The sequence below is a fragment of the Calidris pugnax genome, unplaced genomic scaffold (assembly GCF_001431845.1).
Source record: "Calidris pugnax isolate Ruff unplaced genomic scaffold, ASM143184v1 scaffold63, whole genome shotgun sequence".
In the NCBI taxonomy this organism is placed as follows: Eukaryota; Metazoa; Chordata; class Aves; order Charadriiformes; family Scolopacidae; genus Calidris; species Calidris pugnax.
This window is the reverse complement of record NW_015090852.1, coordinates 8,705,637-8,724,177: the sequence shown is the minus strand read 5'-3', so window position 1 is coordinate 8,724,177 and position 18,541 is coordinate 8,705,637. Positions and strand designations below refer to the sequence as shown.

The 18,541-nt window shown below is 37.2% G+C and overlaps 1 protein-coding gene across 1 annotated transcript in view; it reads right to left on the bottom strand.

Annotated features, from left to right (window-relative positions):
• Positions 1–18,541, bottom strand: part of VAV3 (vav guanine nucleotide exchange factor 3) — a 168,790-nt gene that overhangs the window by 103,097 nt on the left and 47,152 nt on the right. The window contains exons 5-7 of the mRNA XM_014943349.1: positions 5,303–5,361; positions 4,358–4,423; positions 1,306–1,414 (exon numbers count right to left, since the gene is read on the bottom strand). Coding sequence (XP_014798835.1) covers positions 1,306–1,414; positions 4,358–4,423; positions 5,303–5,361 — 234 coding nt within the window. The remainder of the gene's footprint in view (positions 1–1,305; positions 1,415–4,357; positions 4,424–5,302; positions 5,362–18,541) is intronic.

Below are 18,541 nucleotides of genomic sequence, written 5' to 3'. Positions count from 1 at the left end.
GGGTTTCTCACATTTAGCAGGTAAATTTTGTTGCCCAAGTTTAGATTTTTCTTCAAGACAGTTTGGAAACTGAACACAGTACCTTTATTTGACAAAGTAAATAAACTACTTACACCGTTCTCAGTAAGACCAACCTAATAATCAATAAAAACTATGTGATTGAATGAGCAGGAGCTTCATTGGTATGAGACAATTATCAGTTGTCCCTGTAAGATTAGTTATCCAAATTATGGTTGAAACCACAGCGTTTCACAGTACTATAACTTAAATTTGGAAACAGAGTCATAGAATCACATGGGGTCAGATCCACCACCTCCCTGGGCAGCTTGTTCCAGTGCTCTACCACTCTCACAGTAAAGAGGTTTCTCCTCATATTTAGGTCGAACTTATTACACTCAAGATCCCCCCCTTAAGTCTTCTCAAGACTAAGAGCACTTTGAAGAAATAAAACACTTTGAAGCAAGCAATTATTTTAATTGCTCTTAAAATAGCCTGTAACTCTTATTATTCATAACTGGCAAACTTAAACAAATAAGTAATTATTGTATTTCATTTAAAAGTTACATTTCTTTCAAAAAATTACCATAGTTAACTGTCCTGGCTTCAGCTGGGATAGAGTTTAATTTTTTTTTTCTAGTGGTTGCTGTGTTTCAGATTTAGTATGAAAGGAATGTTAATGATGCATATTGTTTTAGTTGTTGCCAGGTGACGTTTATATTTTTCAAGAACTTTTTTCAGTTTTCCCATAGAAGCTTATGGAACAGCCAATGGAATATTCTGTACCATAGGTGTCATGCTCAGTATATAAATGGGGGAAGAGGGTTGGGGAAGGGCAGTACTCACGATCCCTGCTCAAGACAGTGCCAATTCAACCATTTACTGGGTGGTGACAGTGACTTGTGTCTGTATTATTATTGTTATTTTTCCTTTTCTGTTATTGTTCTGCCTTCATCTCAACCCACGAGTCTTTTTTCCTTTCCCTTTCCCCTCCTTTTCTCCCTCTTCTCCCTGCCCTCTGGGGGAAGGTGGAGAACTGCACAAACAGCTGCATGGTCCTAAGCTGACAGCTGGGGTTAAATCATGACATTAACATTCAACCATTTGCCAAAACAGCCCACAAAGTCTTACACTGGAGACAATGCACTGCACGTGACAGCTCTAGATGCAACTGAGCGTGAGTGAAGTTTCAGTACAACTAGCTATAAAGAGATAATTTCACAAATTTCTTTATATTCACAATCTCTTTATAACTTCCAAAAACATAACTACTATTGTTCAAAAAAAGCTAGGAATTGGAAAACATACAGGTTGCTGTGCTGCTTCATCTTTCATTAGGTCTTCATAAACCTCCCCACCTTCATCTTCTCCGTAGACGCAATCATACAAATCCTCATCTTCATCAACACCAGTTTCACTGAAAGGAAGAGACAATTAAAAAAAAAAGCTGTGGAACATAGGTAAATTACCACCACCTCTGCAAGGGACCACTCCTCATAGGAACAGATTTCTGCAGTAAACAAACATATTAATAGAACTATCTAATTAAAGGAAATTAAGTCCATTAATCTTCTTTCCTCAATGCATTTAAAAATACAATTGTACAAAATCAACACAACACCTAAGACAGGAACTAAACCAGGCCCCGAAAGCAGCTTGTCAGGACAGTTTTGTCACAAGGTACTGTCCAGCTGCTCCCTTTATTCCTTTTCCCACCACATTCAGAGAAGAGGAGCTTACTGACTGATACAGGTCTCCTTCCTGCCTAAAGGAAGGATTATCTGGGGTAAAATAGTGAGACTGAAGAGCCAGCAACTGAGAGACTGTACATCCACACCGTTAGCCAGTATCTTGATCACCTCGTGGCAACCTTCAGCTACGCAAAAATGAAAAAAGCAACCTTTCAAACTGAAAATCAGACAGTTCAACAACAACAAAAAAAAATATGCACAGGAAGTGTTCTCCTATAACTCAGCCTGCAGAAATACTTCAGCATAAAGTCAATGCTCAACATGCTCAACTCTCCACTCAGCTAATTCAGCTTCATTGGAGCCAGTCCTGCTGGAGTTTTGCCTAGCTTGCACTAGGACTGTATTAAGCCCATAATATCTTTCACCCACATTTCTTAGGATATTTCTACAAAAGAACTCTAAAAGATAATGAAAATAGTCCAGTCATAATAATACAGAGACTCGATCAGCTATACTGATAATTTTGAGATTTTTACTGTTGGAAGACAATACTGAAATCTTTCAAAGTGAAAAAAAAAAAAAAAATGGTTGAGGATCAGTCCACTAGAACTAGGAAGGACAACCATTTCTGTAAGTGGATCATCAGTACTTAAGAAGAGGAAATCAGAAGTTCTGCTGGCAGACACGAATGATTTCAAAGAAATCAAAATAAATGAGAATTGCTACCAACACAGCTGCCACATGGACTACTTGGAAATGCCAAACAAAATCACTATGTCTGTAGTCAGAACTATATAGAGATATCAAGTGATTTTTTTATTTCTCATTCAATATGTTTTATTTATTTGGTTGGTTTGGCTTCGGTGTTTGGGTGTTGTTTTTTTTAAATTGACGACATCAGAAGGATAAAGTCAGCAAGAGTTCAAAGTTTCAATAGATGGAATGATCGACATCAGAAGGATAAAGTCAGCAAGAGTTCGAAGTTTCAATAGATGGAATGATTAAAAAAAAAAAAAAAAATGTATTTGGAGGATTCAACAGAAGACAGAAATTGCTGACATTCCTTCCTTTCCAACAGATACCACGCCCCAGGAAAGCTCATGTGATCCAGGTTAGTCTAACATTTCAGCTTGCACCAGTGAGGACCGTGTGCTAGCATTTCACGTTAAACACCAGCAGCTGTGTCAGATGCAGCAGACACACTCCATTTTACCACCTATACTCCAGGGAACAAAAGTTGGCAAAAAGCAGAGTAAGGATCAAAACATTTAACTACTACAGCTCTTTCCAACAGAAAGCCTTAAATTCATTCTAAATTCTTTAGACATCATTTATTCAGGGATAATTGAATTAATTTCAGTCAAATACACTTACTAATTGAGAGAAACAAAAAAATGTGAGCCATTGGCATCATTCACTGGCATTTTGGTTTCTTATGAAGACAGTACTTTAATTGCTCCACAATTGAGACAGTATGTAACTATCAAATTTCAGTGAGTAATATTTGTAATCTGATGCTAAAGAAGAGCTATGAATCTCTATTTCTTTTGTATTAATTGTTAACTTTTTTTTTTAAATGAAGACTGTCTCCCAGTACTGAATTTGTACACCTATTGAAGAACTGTTAGAAATATTCTTTTCAAACAGTGCTAACACCACCACATCTAAGAGATAAGGACAACACCTCTAGCCCACTTGGGTCTCAGAGTCTGCAACTCCTACCTTCTGCACATTGAGCTACAGAGGGTGAAAAACAGCTACCTATGTGACAGCCAGGCAGCTGCAGGAGACAAAGATGGGCGTTGCAGTGATGGTGATAAATTGAGGGATGTCAACTGCGGTGGGGTTTCCCTTCTTTATAGGCAGTAAAGAAACAAATCCACTGTGTGAACAGCAGCTACTTCACCACACTGCTGTAAGTGACATACAACACGGCCAGAGCCAAGATAGAGCCAGATGAGCACTAGTGAGGTGAACTCTGGTGAACTTTGAGCTTTGGGACAGTGAGTTCCAATCCTAGCTCTTGTTCAACATGATTCCTAATGGATCTTGAGAAATCCTAGCCGTAGGTTACAAGAGTAGTTGTTCTTGACAATTTTTAATGCCAAGATGTATTTGTCTTACCAGTCTGCAAAATAAAGCAGCAGTCTACCATTCAATACTCTATAGCATGCTTGTGTCTATTTTACTTGTACCTCAAAGCCAATGTGAAAATTGGAAATAATAATCCTGCAAACACTTACCCAGTGGTAAATACACTCACACAAAGAATTTCATTGACCTTTGGGGAAAGAATCCACTTGAATTATGATCCAAACACACATTTTCTCTGCAAGTTCACCACCATTTCCTTGGGTCCCTTATAACTGACACTGTAATTCTACTAAAGCATTCTCATATTACAGACAGAAAATTTAAACCACATTCATTATTTACTGTGCTACCATTGCCCTCTAGAAAACATGTTTCCTTACATATATAAATGTATTACAATCATTCAGGTAAGCTTTCATAATTAATTCTTCTTGGTCAGGGTAATGGCTAACAAATTCCTTTTAAATCAAATAAATATCCCATTCTTATTAAATCTATGTGTTCTATAACATCATAAATAATAGCATGCAACTGAAAGCCAAAATCTTTAATTTAACTAAAGATTTAAAACATACTCTATTAAATCAGGAAGACCTTTGTAAACATCTTCATCATCAACACTTTCTTCTGTAGGGAAGGGCCTATAGAAAGAAAAATAACAAATTACAGACAGCACTAGTCTTGTCACATAGTGGGGTTTTGTTTGGTTTTAAAATTCTCACAAAGCTTACTGTACATTAGCATGTTCGTACATTTCCCTCTTTCTCTGAAGAACAGTATACATGTATTTAGACTTGCATATATGAATTCATACTTACTATAATAAAAGCCCCTACTAGATGGGGTTGTTATAAATCGCTACACCATTGTCAGTTTTTCAACTGAGAATATTAACTACTCTTTTTAACACAGGACATGGATTACAGGATTGGCTACAGAATTTCGTCTGTGTTTTAAAAACATCATTCATTCATATATAAGTCCACTGAATCAAACCATTCAGAAAGATAAGAGAACACCAAAGCACGAAGTTTTTCGCCTTCTCTCACAGACCACAATTATAGTTCATGAATTGAGATCTGGTTGGGGCTTTTTGGTTTCTTTTTGAAAATGAGAATCTCACAAACTCAGCAGTTTTGCTGATTTTTAGAAGGGAGAAAGAAGAGAAAACCAATTTGTCTTTACATAGATCAGCACTGCATCAGCCTGACAATTTATGTGCCACAACTATCACACAGGTTCTGTAATACTAACTGCACATTTTTTCACGCAAGGTGAAAATCATAGAATGATGATTTTCAAAATGTAGTTCAGACACTTCAGTAAGGGTAACCAGAGGTAGAAATACCCTTCGGAGCTCCTCAGAGGTCCAGGGCCTTGGTTAGCTGTCCACTGGGCAACTTGGTTTACAACCAGGGAAGTTCATACTGGGAGACGTTGCCTATACCACCTCTAACACTTTTCCAAAGAGTATCATGCAAGAGGCATTATTCCCACCATTCAGTAGGGCAATAACATACCTTATTCCTGTGCCTAATGCAATAGGAGTGCGAGAAAGTTTTGAAAGTGTTTCTATCACCTGGGGAAAAAGGAAACAAACCATGATTAGTTGTAGAACAGAAGCAATAAAACATTTTGTTCTCTATTTTTTAACTACCAGTAACACCATTTTGCATAAAATGATATAAACAGAATCTGGCTGTGCCAAATACTGAACTTCCACAGCTGGTCTTCAGTGCTTTTGCACAGGGGAATGTGATGGGCTCACAAAGACAGGAAAAGATAAATCTCTTTATTTACAAGTTTCAGCACAAGCCAATTTAAGTGGATTTAAAACTAGGTCATATATGTCACAAATTATACATTTAATTTGCAATTGGGCTTGAATGCAATTGTAATCAATTGTAATCAAATTTTATCTTACAGACTGCTCTGAAGATTTTTTTTTTCCCTATTGTAGCTCCAGACAGAAAATCTGAGTATTAATTTGAGCTTTTCCAAGCACTGGCCAGAAGAGGGAGCCAAATGCCAAATCAGCAGAAAGCCACCTCTTCAGGACTGGCTTGCAAAGCAAAGGTAATCTCTTCTCAGCCAAACACGTAAAGAAGCTGCACATTGGACCCCATAAGCTTTGTTTATTTTTACAAGATGGCAGCAGTCTGAAAGATCTCATACTAAGAAAATACCTCCTGTAAGCGCTCACGGTTATACAATAAGAGAGGGAAAACATTCAGAAGGATAGAATGCGTGTACATATAGTCTCAAGTACATGGAGTTATTTTGCTGTCAGCTGTAATGATACAAGATCAACTTGTACTCTGCCTCGCTTGGCCTCTCTGTCACAAATATTTTCTCTTATTTTGAGCACTGTCAGGTTGGCATGTCTTATTTGCTAGAGAGAGAAAAAGAGCCAAAATGATACTTTATCTGAAATTCCATACTTCCAATAACAAGGTTCCCCTGAACTTCCCAGAAGTTTCAAGTTGGGTCTTTACAATTAAAAATCCTTATGAGGCTGAAGTGAAATCTCCAAAGAAGGTTTTTATTGGTAGTATAAAAATTCAGTATAACAATTCTAAGTTCCATGGGCATTTGGGAATAAACTCTACAAATAAAATTAGGTTTTTTTGAAGTTCTAATTACAAGACTATCCTCACCATAAAACACAGAGTTAAAAGTACATGTCTCAAAAGGAAGGACAACGACGTGTTTATACAGGAGAATGACAAAGTAAAAACCACAGAAAATAATCACCAACCACAGAGCTTAGACTGAAGTTACAAAGCCTCCAAAGTGAATCAGGTCTCATACACAGATCAGTAACATTCAGAATCAACTAAGTCATACTATTTCTGTGAAAGGAACATTTAGGGTTAATTTAAGCTGCTGTGAAAATTCATGTCACAGAAAATCTGGTTTGCCTTACAGGAAAGTCAAATAAAAACAAATCAATATGCTATGAACATAATCAAATGTGCTGGCATACTAATACCCCTATGAGTAGAACTACAATACAGCCTAGAATAAGTTTTGGAAGTTGTGAATAAAAGTTGATTGAAGTTAATTTAAAACTATGTCACATTAGTCAGGAGGTCAAAAAGGAAAAAAGACCTCTTTGTAAAGTCTTGTTGTTGCAGGGGAATTCTGGTTTCTGTACCAGACAAGAACCTGCCTCTGCACACCTGCAAGAATCCCAGTGCAGGACTGCAGAGACTGCTAAGCTGCATGAAACAAGACACTATGGAAAGTTAACCGAAAATTCAACAGCTGGCAAAATGATCTGTCCTGACAGATGGGTGAACATTGATTAGCAAAATCACAGGAAAACAGGTTTAATGATTATCAAAACAGAGGGGGGCAAGTCTGGTGAACTAAATATCCTTTTCTTGTTTCAACGTGTTATTTCCCAGCACACAGAATCTTTTGCAAACTATTCCACCCACGCAAACTCTTTTCCTTAGAGGAATTCTCACTTATCTAGCATAATCAAACCCAGTAGAAGTATGGCTTACTCTTCACATCTAATTATGGTTGCTTCAAGATAACACAAAAAAGATCTGTACAAAACAAAATACTGAATTTTATGAAGATAACTAAAAAATGTTATTCCCAAAATGTACCACCAAATTACATTTTACAGATATCAATATATACACAAAGAAAAGCAAGGCTTATAAATTAAGAGGAATAGAAAAACTTTTTCAGGAACTGATGTGAAACCATCATTAAAAGAAGAAAAAAAGAAGAAAAAAAGAAGAAAAAAAGAAGAAAAAAAGAAGAAAAAAAGAAGAAAAAAAGAAGAAAAAAAGAAGAAAAAAAGAAGAAAAAAAGAAGAAAAAAAGAAGAAAAAAAGAAGAAAAAAAGAAGAAAAAAAGAAGAAAAAAAGAAGAAAAAAAGAAGAAAAAAAGAAGAAAAAAAGAAGAAAAAAAGAAGAAAAAAAGAAGAAAAAAAGAAGAAAAAAAGAAGAAAAAAAGAAGAAAAAAAGAAGAAAAAAAGAAGAAAAAAAGAAGAAAAAAAGAAGAAAAAAAGAAGAAAAAAAGAAGAAAAAAAGAAGAAAAAAAGAAGAAAAAAAGAAGAAAAAAAGAAGAAAAAAAGAAGAAAAAAAGAAGAAAAAAAGAAGAAAAAAAGAAGAAAAAAAGAAGAAAAAAAGAAGAAAAAAAGAAGAAAAAAAGAAGAAAAAAAGAAGAAAAAAAGAAGAAAAATGGGGGACGAGAAGGGGTGACAACCACCACACTGAGGAAGCCAGAAAAGCCTTCATGAGAACATGCACACATAGGAAAGGAAAGAGAAAGGAACTATATGACTAGAGACAACAGAAGACAATTAATAATTTTCACTGCTCTTAGAACGGAAAAGGTCTGCCACTGCAGGGAAGCGCAAACTAACATGCTAGGACTCCAACGGGCAGAATTCTATCCAAAACTGATCACTAGATAATCCACTAAGAAGAAAATGGTAATAATCACAATAGCTGTCAGCATCTCAGAGAAATACCGCATTCTCCAGAAGCATGTGATAAAGCATGGCCACACTGGCACCACAAAAGGGAAAAAAGTAATGGGCAGAGATCCCTATTCTTCTATTTCAAAACAAAACAATTAAGAACTTAATACCATCAACCACCCCAGTGTGTATTTAAGATTAAAATAGGTAAGTGAAAACAGGCATAACTTCCACAAAATAAAGGTAATGCTTGCCCATTGATGGCTCCTATTAAAGCACAATCTGTATGGGCTGAGTTGTCAGAAAAATAATCAGTTTCAATAGATGTTCATCAAAACAATCAAACTAAACCCAGCAAAATGTCTGATTTCCAACAACTGACAAAGACAGACTTGGGAGTTTTTCAGAACAGTGCCAGTTTGAAGCCCTATACAGTTGATGTGAGGGAAGCTATAATATAGTGCAATTCTGAAATCCAAAATTACAGCCTACCATACACATGAAAGCCCATAACATTCAATTTAATGCTTTTCATGTGCTTTTTTTGCCTTGCTCTCATCCTTTCAGTAAAGTTTTAATCTGTTTTACCCGTTTAACCCTAAATGATTGCCCATTTCTCTTCCACAACAAGGACTCAGACAGATCCTCCTGTACCTTTGAACGAGGCTAAAGTGGATCTTAGCTTAAGTGCAGAAGTAGCACTCCTTGCTTGTACAAAGTCCAGAACAACAGGGCTTCCATGGGTGGCTCTGGTCCGCAACAAACAAACATTCAAAGGACTGCAGGGCCTTTGCACACACACTATTACCAGGAACAGGCAGCAAAAACTAGATACTGAGTGAAGATTTGTATTTATGTTCTGGCCAACAAAGACACATGAAAAAAGAAACATTTATATTGCAAAACATCCTGTAACAACTACATCTCTTCATACTGGAAAACTCAATAACTCTCCTGCAGTGAACCTGAAATTGGGAGATGTCAGCAAGAGACTTTCAGGCATAAAAGGGAGCCCCACCTGCACCCGCCTCAATACAGCTCCTTCGCACAGACTAATGCTGTCAGACAGAGGTTAAGCAAGTCTTTAGAAGTCACATCAAAGCCACGCTCGCTTCAAGAAGATGTGAACATCCAAGTTTGTTTTTCAGTATATAGCCAGCTTATGCAAAATATGTCATGAAATTCAAATCTATGGCCCTGCAAGAGGAAGTGTTCCTCAGCCCACACCCCAGCAAGTGGCTCTGCTCCTCATTCACGTTAACGGCACAGCTGGCAAGAGCAACAGTCTCACACTGCACATTAACTTTTTACTTCATTCATTACTCTTAAAGCAGATTTTTTTTTTTTTGGTTTAATACTTATTGTTTCACTTGACTTAACTGTTGTAGGTCAGACTCTCCAGTTCATGTAAGCACTTTCATATTCCTTGCTGAAATGTTATTTTGTAATTTCCTGCAGCCATACTCTTCAGTAAATCACATCAGATCTCCCTAAGCACACTTACGGCAGCAGGACGCTAGAGGGACTATTTCACTTCCTTCCATAGCGCTGGTGTGTCCGAGTTTAAAATGTGTCTTATTAAGTATTTTGGTGGGGGTCATTTTTTTTTTATTCTTTCTTAAAAAAGAACTTATAACCCATGCAGTTCAAGAACAACGTATGGTTTGAAAGTATTTTTCCACTTTTAGAAGAAACAGAAGTAAATAATTTTGCAATTCGCTGCTTCATCAAACAAGCAACATTTCCTTGCTATTGACAGCTGCTGTCAGGACTAGACCCGTATTTATATTTCTGATGTTTACCTAAACTGAAAACATGAAGTCATCAACAAACATTGATGGCAACAGTGTCATCATTTATGCTAATAAAACCTAGAAAGATCCAGTTGTCAGTTACATCTTCAAAGCAGTTGTTTCCACATATATAGTTAAACCAGAATGTTTTTCCTAAAACACAGAAAAAGTCACCAAGAATTTATTACCGTATTATGTAACAAGTCTTTTCTTTTTTTCAAAATCTAGGCATCTAGCTTAGTATTTGAGTGTTGTATTTTGTTGAAAACTTAGCTTTACTCCCTTCCCTTGAAGTGAACTTATTTAGCAGATAAATGCAAACAGATTAACATAACATAAAACAGTTATTTCCCAATGAAAAATATTTCCAATACCAACCTACTTTTTTATATGCTACTTTTAGATACATGCACATGGGTTTCTTCCCAAACAGGTCTTATTTAACTTTGTCATATTTTGAGGGGGGGGGGAGGGGGGAGGGGGAATCTTCGATTATAAAGGAAAATTAATCCTTCTGAGGGTTGACAAGCTCCTTAGCTATGGTCTATCTCCATTCCACTCTCTAAGCTGGAACAGTCACCTCGAGAACTCTTATGTTCAAGTGAACTTTAGATCTCTAATTACATGTCTAACTAACATGTCCCCTTATCAACTGACTTGGAAATAGTTCTGTTTAAGTGGTTGACTTTCAGGTACATAATAGCAGTGTAAACATTATATAAAAATAATAACTGTTTCATATGTAGTTGTAACTACTCTCAAGCTAAGGTCTATGCACAATGTGAGTCTGATGACTTCATAAGACTGGTTTAGGTACAACCATCTCAGAGGAAACTACCAGAGCTGCAATTTGCCTTCTCAGAGAAGCGAGCATACCTGTATTTTATTATTCAGGACTAAGGATGCTTTTCTGTCCATGCTTGACAAAATCTTAGCATCCTTCACTTTTGCAGTATAATTTACAGTTGTAATTCAAGAATCAATTCATTCAAAAGCCTGTCTCAAGGACACTCAAATTTCAATTGGCAAAGAAAGCAATTAAAAAAGGGCGGGGGGGAGGGCGTGGAAGAGGAATCATCATTTTACATCCCTGTTATTCAAAGATAAGATGAAATTGCTATACATAAATATATTCTCAAATGACTCATATCAAGAAAAGGTTTTATTATCTGCTACTTTGCAGTTTACCAGGCCCTAGACAACTGTGGATAGTACTTCATTTGGTACAGAAGAGGGGGAGGGGTAAACATATCTTAATATTTTACTGCAATCCATCATTAGCTTTTGAACCAAAAGACCACTAAGGAACTGTTACATTTACATTTAACTTGGCTGATGCAAAAAAGGACACGTAGCTAGACAGCTCCAGGGAGATTACACAGCTGCTGATCTAATGAGCATATTATTCCAAGTAAAGGGTGTTCATAAGTTAAATTGAACATTTTCTCTCCATCTGCCTTGTTCTGGTATTGTGTTAGTACTCTGTGTTGGTTCAGGTTAGTTTTAATCAAACCACAAGCCTCTAGGGAAGGAGAAAGGATAAGGGCTCTTCAAAAAAGGAAAAAAAAAAGGGGGGGGGGGGGGGAAGAGAAAGAGAGAGAGATGGCCTAAAAGCAAACCCTTCATTTCACATAATGGCACCTCTAACTGGCCCTTAAAAACAAATTTCAAATACCAGCTATACATATATTTCTCTACTAAATACTGCTATGACATACATTTAAGTGTCAAAATCATACAGACACAAACATGTGAAAGACAATTTATAGCCTTGGCACCCACATCAATGTTTCCTTATGAACACAAAAGTCTGTAGACCTCCAGCAAGGTAGAAATGTAATAGCCTGGTTTTGATTACACAAAGCTTTACACATAGCTGAATACTGATTTTCATGTCATTCAACTAATGAAATCCAAGCTTTAGGTGTAGAGCACTGACAGCTGCAATCCAAAGGAAAGTCATAAATTTACTTTCCAAGGGAGTAATCACCAGCTGTGGGATGCTGCTTTTTTCCTCATTGATGTCATCTTCAGCTACCCCAGTTCTGGCATCTCTTGTCATCCATGCCCATTCTTCCATTTCCACTGAACTACATCCTCAGGAAATACATCTGAGGACTACTCCATCCTTCTTTCGCATCAAAGCTTAGTACTGCAGCAGGTAAGGAAAATAACCCAACTGTCCCAGGGAACCATGGCAGGGAAATTCACAACCCCGAGCCAAGTTTTTTTTGTGCCTGACAGAAGCCTGCCAGCAACTCTGAAAAACAGTTTGAAACCAGGTGCCAAATGTTTTTATGCAGAGGCAGCAAGGGCAAGGTGACTGCTGTAAGAGCCGGTTTTGGCAGTCATGCACCTTTCCTCTGAGCACAGAGCCCCAGCTCCCGGCTGCCAGAGAAGACCTGAGAGGTGGTGCTGAGCTGCTGGGGGGAAGCCTGGCTGGCTCCAGGCAAATCTCTGTTCCTTCCTTCCTGGGCAGGGGCTACCATGCACTGATTGCCCAAGGGAAGTCTCATCTTGCATCCATTTTCTCCACTGTCTCCACAGTGTCTTCACCAATAAAGTGGCAGGAAAGTCCTTCTCCAGACTTAAAAAAAAAAAAAAAAAAAAAAAAACATCGGAGACAAAAAACCTCCTGGGTGTTGCCTCTTTCTGTTTGTAGATAAGCTAACTAGAGAGATGCAAACTGCTGGGACTCCAAAAGCCCTGGGGAATCAACAACTATAAAAGCTGCAAGATTTCCTCCAAAGCCTTGTAAGGAGAGAGGAGGTTGGGAGAAGGGCAGTTTGGCACCAGGAAGGCAAGCAGAGCCAGCGACACAGAGGAACATAAATTTAAAAAAAAAAAAAAAAACAAAAAAAAAAACACACAACACTCTGGATGATATAGGAGCACAGATGATCTGATGTCCAAAAGGATGGGTTAAGGCTGGGTATATTTTCCCCTTTCAGAAAAAATAAAACATCTGACATTGAAATATCCAAAACTAGAGAGTTCTGCTGATGTTTTCTTTTCACATCTCTAAATTATACCAAGCAACACTTGATGTCATATGTTTAGATTACAGATATAAAGTATCCACAGCATTTTTCTCTAGAACAGTAGTTAAAATAAAAGCATAACTGCAGTTTCCAACAATAGCAAAGGGCAGGTTGGACCCCTCCCTAACCAAACTCCTCCTTCCCCCTTTTCACACACTGAACATTTCTAACATTTCCTTCCTTTTATAGGGAGCAATAGGGCTGATCACACAAACTCCTGAACTGGAACAGTGGGACAGGCAGATGTAACTATGTGGGACTGCACACACAACTCATAAACATTACTTATGCAAAAATAGAAGAGAGGGACAAAACTGAATGCTGTCCAGGAACCCATAAGACTCAATACCATATTATTTGGACTATAATAGCATGTTTTTCATAATCAGTATCCAATTATAGTCAGAAATGTATACACATTATACAAAAGTTTGGCTTAAAAACCCATTTTTTCATACTTCAGGTCAGTAGTGGGGCTAGTCTGAAAGCATGAAAGCTTCCCTAGACAGTTCTGCTCTTATCAGGAACTGAGAAATTCCAAATTGCACAAGTGGCACAGTCCTGTTCATCTCTTGGTTCATTTTGTCCAAAAGGCTGAGACACTCACCAAAGGAATCATGGGGGGAGGGAGTTTTAGCAGCTGCTTCCTGTCTGTAACTTGTGGTTTTGGTTCTATGAATACGTCCCAGCCCTCACCATGCCTTCAGAGGGGTTAGGTTTGGGTTTGCTTTGGGTTTTTGGTTTTTTTAAGCTGTTGCTTAAAGAATGACAACCTTACTTCAGGCACTGCTGACTAGCACACTTGCACACTGCAGCTAATAGCATTAGTGCAGACTGCCTTCAAGCATGCTATCCTTGTGAAAGAAGGAGATTAAAATACGATTTTTTCCTTTCTGGTGCATTATTACCTTACAGGTTTTGCACGAAGGGCAAAGAAATATAAAAGCATAAACTTAGATCACTACCACAAAACCTAGCTGCTGTTAAATCATTCCAGTTCCTTTCCTAATAAACTTTAGAAGGAAAACTTATACTTACAAACGTCATCTTCAAACTGTATTAAACTTTGATCAAGCGCTTACTTTCTATGCTTTGTAAGCACTCTTATTAATGATACCACAATTTTTTACCATATTTTATATGGGTCTTAACACAAAATAGTCAAGGACAAAATAGCGCTTTTTTTCTTGCATTTTAAATAGCACATTTTAACATAATCTTGATTTTTTCCCTAAATGTAAGCATCCATTTTAAAAGCCTAATGGCCTAACAGTGAGACTATCAAAGGTGTTCAAACTTTAAGCACAACGCATCTTATTTTTTTTTTAATAGGAATGGACAAATCAATGGTGTGTGTTTTGGAAAGTTACATTTCTTTTGCCATTGTCCTTTAACAGACTTCAAAAGACTATTTTTACACGTTGGAAAAGAACAAGAAAATTCACTGAACAGCAACTACCAGCCTGTGCACTATGTATACATTTTGGATGTTCTTGACCTTAGATGTTTAAAATTAGCATACAAATGTTTTAGAAGGAAACAAGTGCTTTCGTATCATTATTGATTACACCTCAAATATCATTTTAGGTACTCATCCTGGAGTTTAAGTGGTTTCTTCACTCCCACTGCATTATTTAACTTAAATATTTAAACTTATACCTTGTCAATTTTTATATTAGCAAGAAGGATATTTGGAGGAGACTGTGCAAAGGAGCCTTTCTTCCTCTCTTCTAAAACCAGAGAAAGATCTTTCTCTTCCTGTTTGAGTGAACCAGTCACTACCACACCTCCCCCTTTTCTGAATTTACTTTAACCATTGACTATAAATTCAACTACAGTGTGGCTTTGCTGAATGGTACCAAGTCACACTTGAACCATGAAATTAATTTAACACATACACAGTCACTGAAGATAAGGATATTTATTAGAGGTAAACACACACCGTATGTCCCCTCATTCTCTGCAAGAAAAAAAAAAATCCCCCTGCTACAGTGGGCAAGGAGAAGTGACCTCTTTGATGCAATTACCCGCCAACTCACTCTCAGTGGCTTAGAAAAGCCCAAGGCTATCTTCTAGCTTCATGCCCTAGAGATCTCTCTTTTGTACCAGAAGAGACAAGGGATGGGATCAGTCCACTGGAAAACCGCTGTACTCACTTTGCAGACTACAAAAACGTGCACAGTACAGCATAACTCACTTTTACTCTCACTGTCTTCCATTCTTATTTTTAAAATCATCATCTTTGATACAGGACAAAAAATTATACTTGAGAAAACACCCTGCAATGGAAATGGCAATATTATTAACTTCTACTGTAGAAACCTGATAAGAGCCGTAGTTTGGTTTTCTCCATAATCATCTGTTCATTTAGATTAAAAAAAAACCCATAACTACACTACTGTAGTGAAAGAAAATACAAAGTGAGATTTACATTCTCATTATATTTGACCTAATTCACCTTGAGCTGGAGCCTTACACTGAAAATGACAAAATGAATGAGAGAAACTAGCTTGCTAATTTTATTTGCTGCTGCTTCATCATTCTCTTGCTTTGTTCCCTTGAACATGCAGGAGCTTGCAGGTTGTAACATTATCTATGTATATATCTTTCCCCTCAGAGAGAGTACTGCACTTCTAAAATGCCACTGCAGAACTAAGGGAAAGTGAGATTCCTCTCTTTTTTTTTTTTTTTTAAATGTTTATAATATATTTGTACTAAATGATGATAACCTACAAAATACAACCTCCATGCTAGTCAGCATCTGACTGACATCACATCCTTCTTCGCACTGACACTGATGCTGTCCTTATGCTGCCTATGACAAAATTAGGCCAGCCAGGCCTCAGAGAGCTTACCATCTAGAAGATCAGTTAGAAGACAGTAAATAGACAAAAAAGACACTTCATTTTAAATTAGTACTTTTTTGAATTTTGATTTTTTTCTGAAACACACACCTATTTAGGTCAATGGTTTTTTCCCAAGCCAGCCACCTGTTAACATTATAAAACACTGAATTATTTGAATACAATCAAAACAAATAAAAAAATATTTGAACATGAGTGCAGAAGATCAAAAACTCCTCACCTCTGTACCAGGCATAACATCATATTAGGTGTTATGCTCATATTACTAAAAAACAGAGTCAGATCTCTTAACAACTCTACATCCCTGGTCCATTCTGTCCCAAGTCCTTCCACCCCCCCTCAAGGTATAAAGTAGAGGTACTTCTTAGCCACTCTATGCTCTTTTGCTTTAACTATTCCTGTCATGGTGAGGGGGAGGAGGCTTTATTCATGGAGGCTCCAATACAACTGTGGGGTTTCAGGCACTCCATTTCTCTTACAGGAATAAAAAGCTTTGAGTACTATTTTGAAGAATGCTTTATTCTTCTGTTGTATCAATATCTGCAGACTCACAGCTGCCAACACGTCCATAACTTATCTAAGAACTGCAGCACCAGACTTAAGCTTCAGAGACGAATCAAATTTCTTTATAATATATCTAATAATGTTAAGAGGCTTATAAGAAACATCCTTCAGATAGACTTGTTCTTCAGTTTTCACTTGTCTGGAGATGTAAAAGTAGATTTTGAGTTCTTCAAGTACGTGATAGGCATCATACTATGTATTGTAGACATAGATACTGTGATAAGTGCATACCACAGATATGTATCACTAGCCATTTAGTAATGTCTAATATTAATTCATGAGCACCACTGACTTCAGAAATTTCTCTCCTCAGCCTTGTGCTCTTCATCCACTTGTTTCTGCCTTACAATTCAGCTTGCTGCTGTCTTAGCTGCGTTAACTCAATTGTTAGCATGGTCATGTCATGAATTACATCAGATAATTAATACGCAGAGAGAAAGTGAGGGATCAATTTCTTAAAATGTTATTCTGAAGGGCAGATAGCTTCTCTGCTTGTTTCCCAGCTCAGCCACACCAACAAGTATGCTGGCATGACAGAGGGAACAGAGCAAAAGAGAGGCAGTGACTTCTGACTCTTAGAGTACAGAGGACTGTACATCACTTTTACTCTATAGGGTTTATAGGCATTTCCAAATATTTTGTCTGGAATTGTATTTAAAAGCATTTGTGAAAGAGTACAGGACTGAACACATCCCAGATTGGTAACAACGTTACGAAACTTCATCTATGGCCAACTTCAGCCCTCGCTGTTCATGACAGAAACATCAGTAGCACACAAGTTCAATGAAGCTCTTCACATGAACCGAGTTGGGCACTTCAGTCCAATACGGTGTGACAAAACCAAACACAAACCTCTTTTGCAGTCAAAGCACAAAGTAATTTTGTGGAGATAAAACTGGGGAAACAAATGTATTGCAAACAACCAACCATACAATCTGAAAGATAAACTTTATGTAATACTGATATTCTAGCAGTTTGTCATGGGTATTATGGTCTCGTTGAAAGGCAATGCTTGTGGTAAATAAAGTTAAATTTTCATGGGTCAGCTGCCCTGGGGAAAAAAAAAAAAATATTCAAATATCTAAACCTTTCTTCAGGTCATCTGCAAAATTCGCAAGCTTCACTATAAGCACAGGTGGGGAGCAAATGTTTTGAAGTTGTTGTCTATGTCCAGCAGCAACCTAACTTATGCCTCTACCTTCTCTATTTTTTTTGTCTCGAATTTCAAATCTAAACCAGAGATCTCTTAAAAGAAATGCAAGTTGATGAATGCTAAACAAAACAACTGAAATAGCCTCAATGCCAAAATTACCAAGAAGCTGTCAAACATTAGTGCTCCCACACTAACTGCAACGTTTCTTAAAATTGTGTCCCTCAATATATCTCCCTTTTCACTTGGCAAGCCCTAATTTTACTGTTCACAGGTATTTCTAACAGCACAGAAACTCCCTTGCTGCACTCATACCAAAAATAGTAGCTTCAAGGATGAGACAGCATCAAAAACAGTGAGATAAAGCAGCACTTAACTGAGGCAGATGTATGAAATGTAATCTTCAGACTTCAGTGAAGTTGGAGGGTTTAGAAAGAGAGAAGTTTTGGGAAAGATGAAAATGTCAACAGGAGAAAGATGTGAGAAATGAAGTTGAAAGAGGGAGGGTGAGGCAATGGAGGAAAAAGAGCAATCTCATTTTAGGAAAGTAATGTTGTCAGCTTCTGAAGAGGTTGGAGATGACAAAACATAATCTCAAAAACTAGGAAACAAAATAAGAAAACCGAAACCAAACCTGAAGAGCAAATGAAATATAAAGTGAGAACAAAGAAAGTCACAGTTCCCTCAATGGTAATTTGTTTCCAAAAAAGATACTTCATGTTTTCCAGAAAAAAAGCAACAGAAAATATCAATGTATCAATTTTCTTCATTAGCTATATAAACACTGCTAGTTTGTTGCTGTAGCTGAGGTAGCTAAAATGTGCACAGAACACACAACATAGATTTTGTGAGTTACTTGGATCAGCTTCGTACCATGTACAGCGTTTGCTCTGAAGTTAGATTT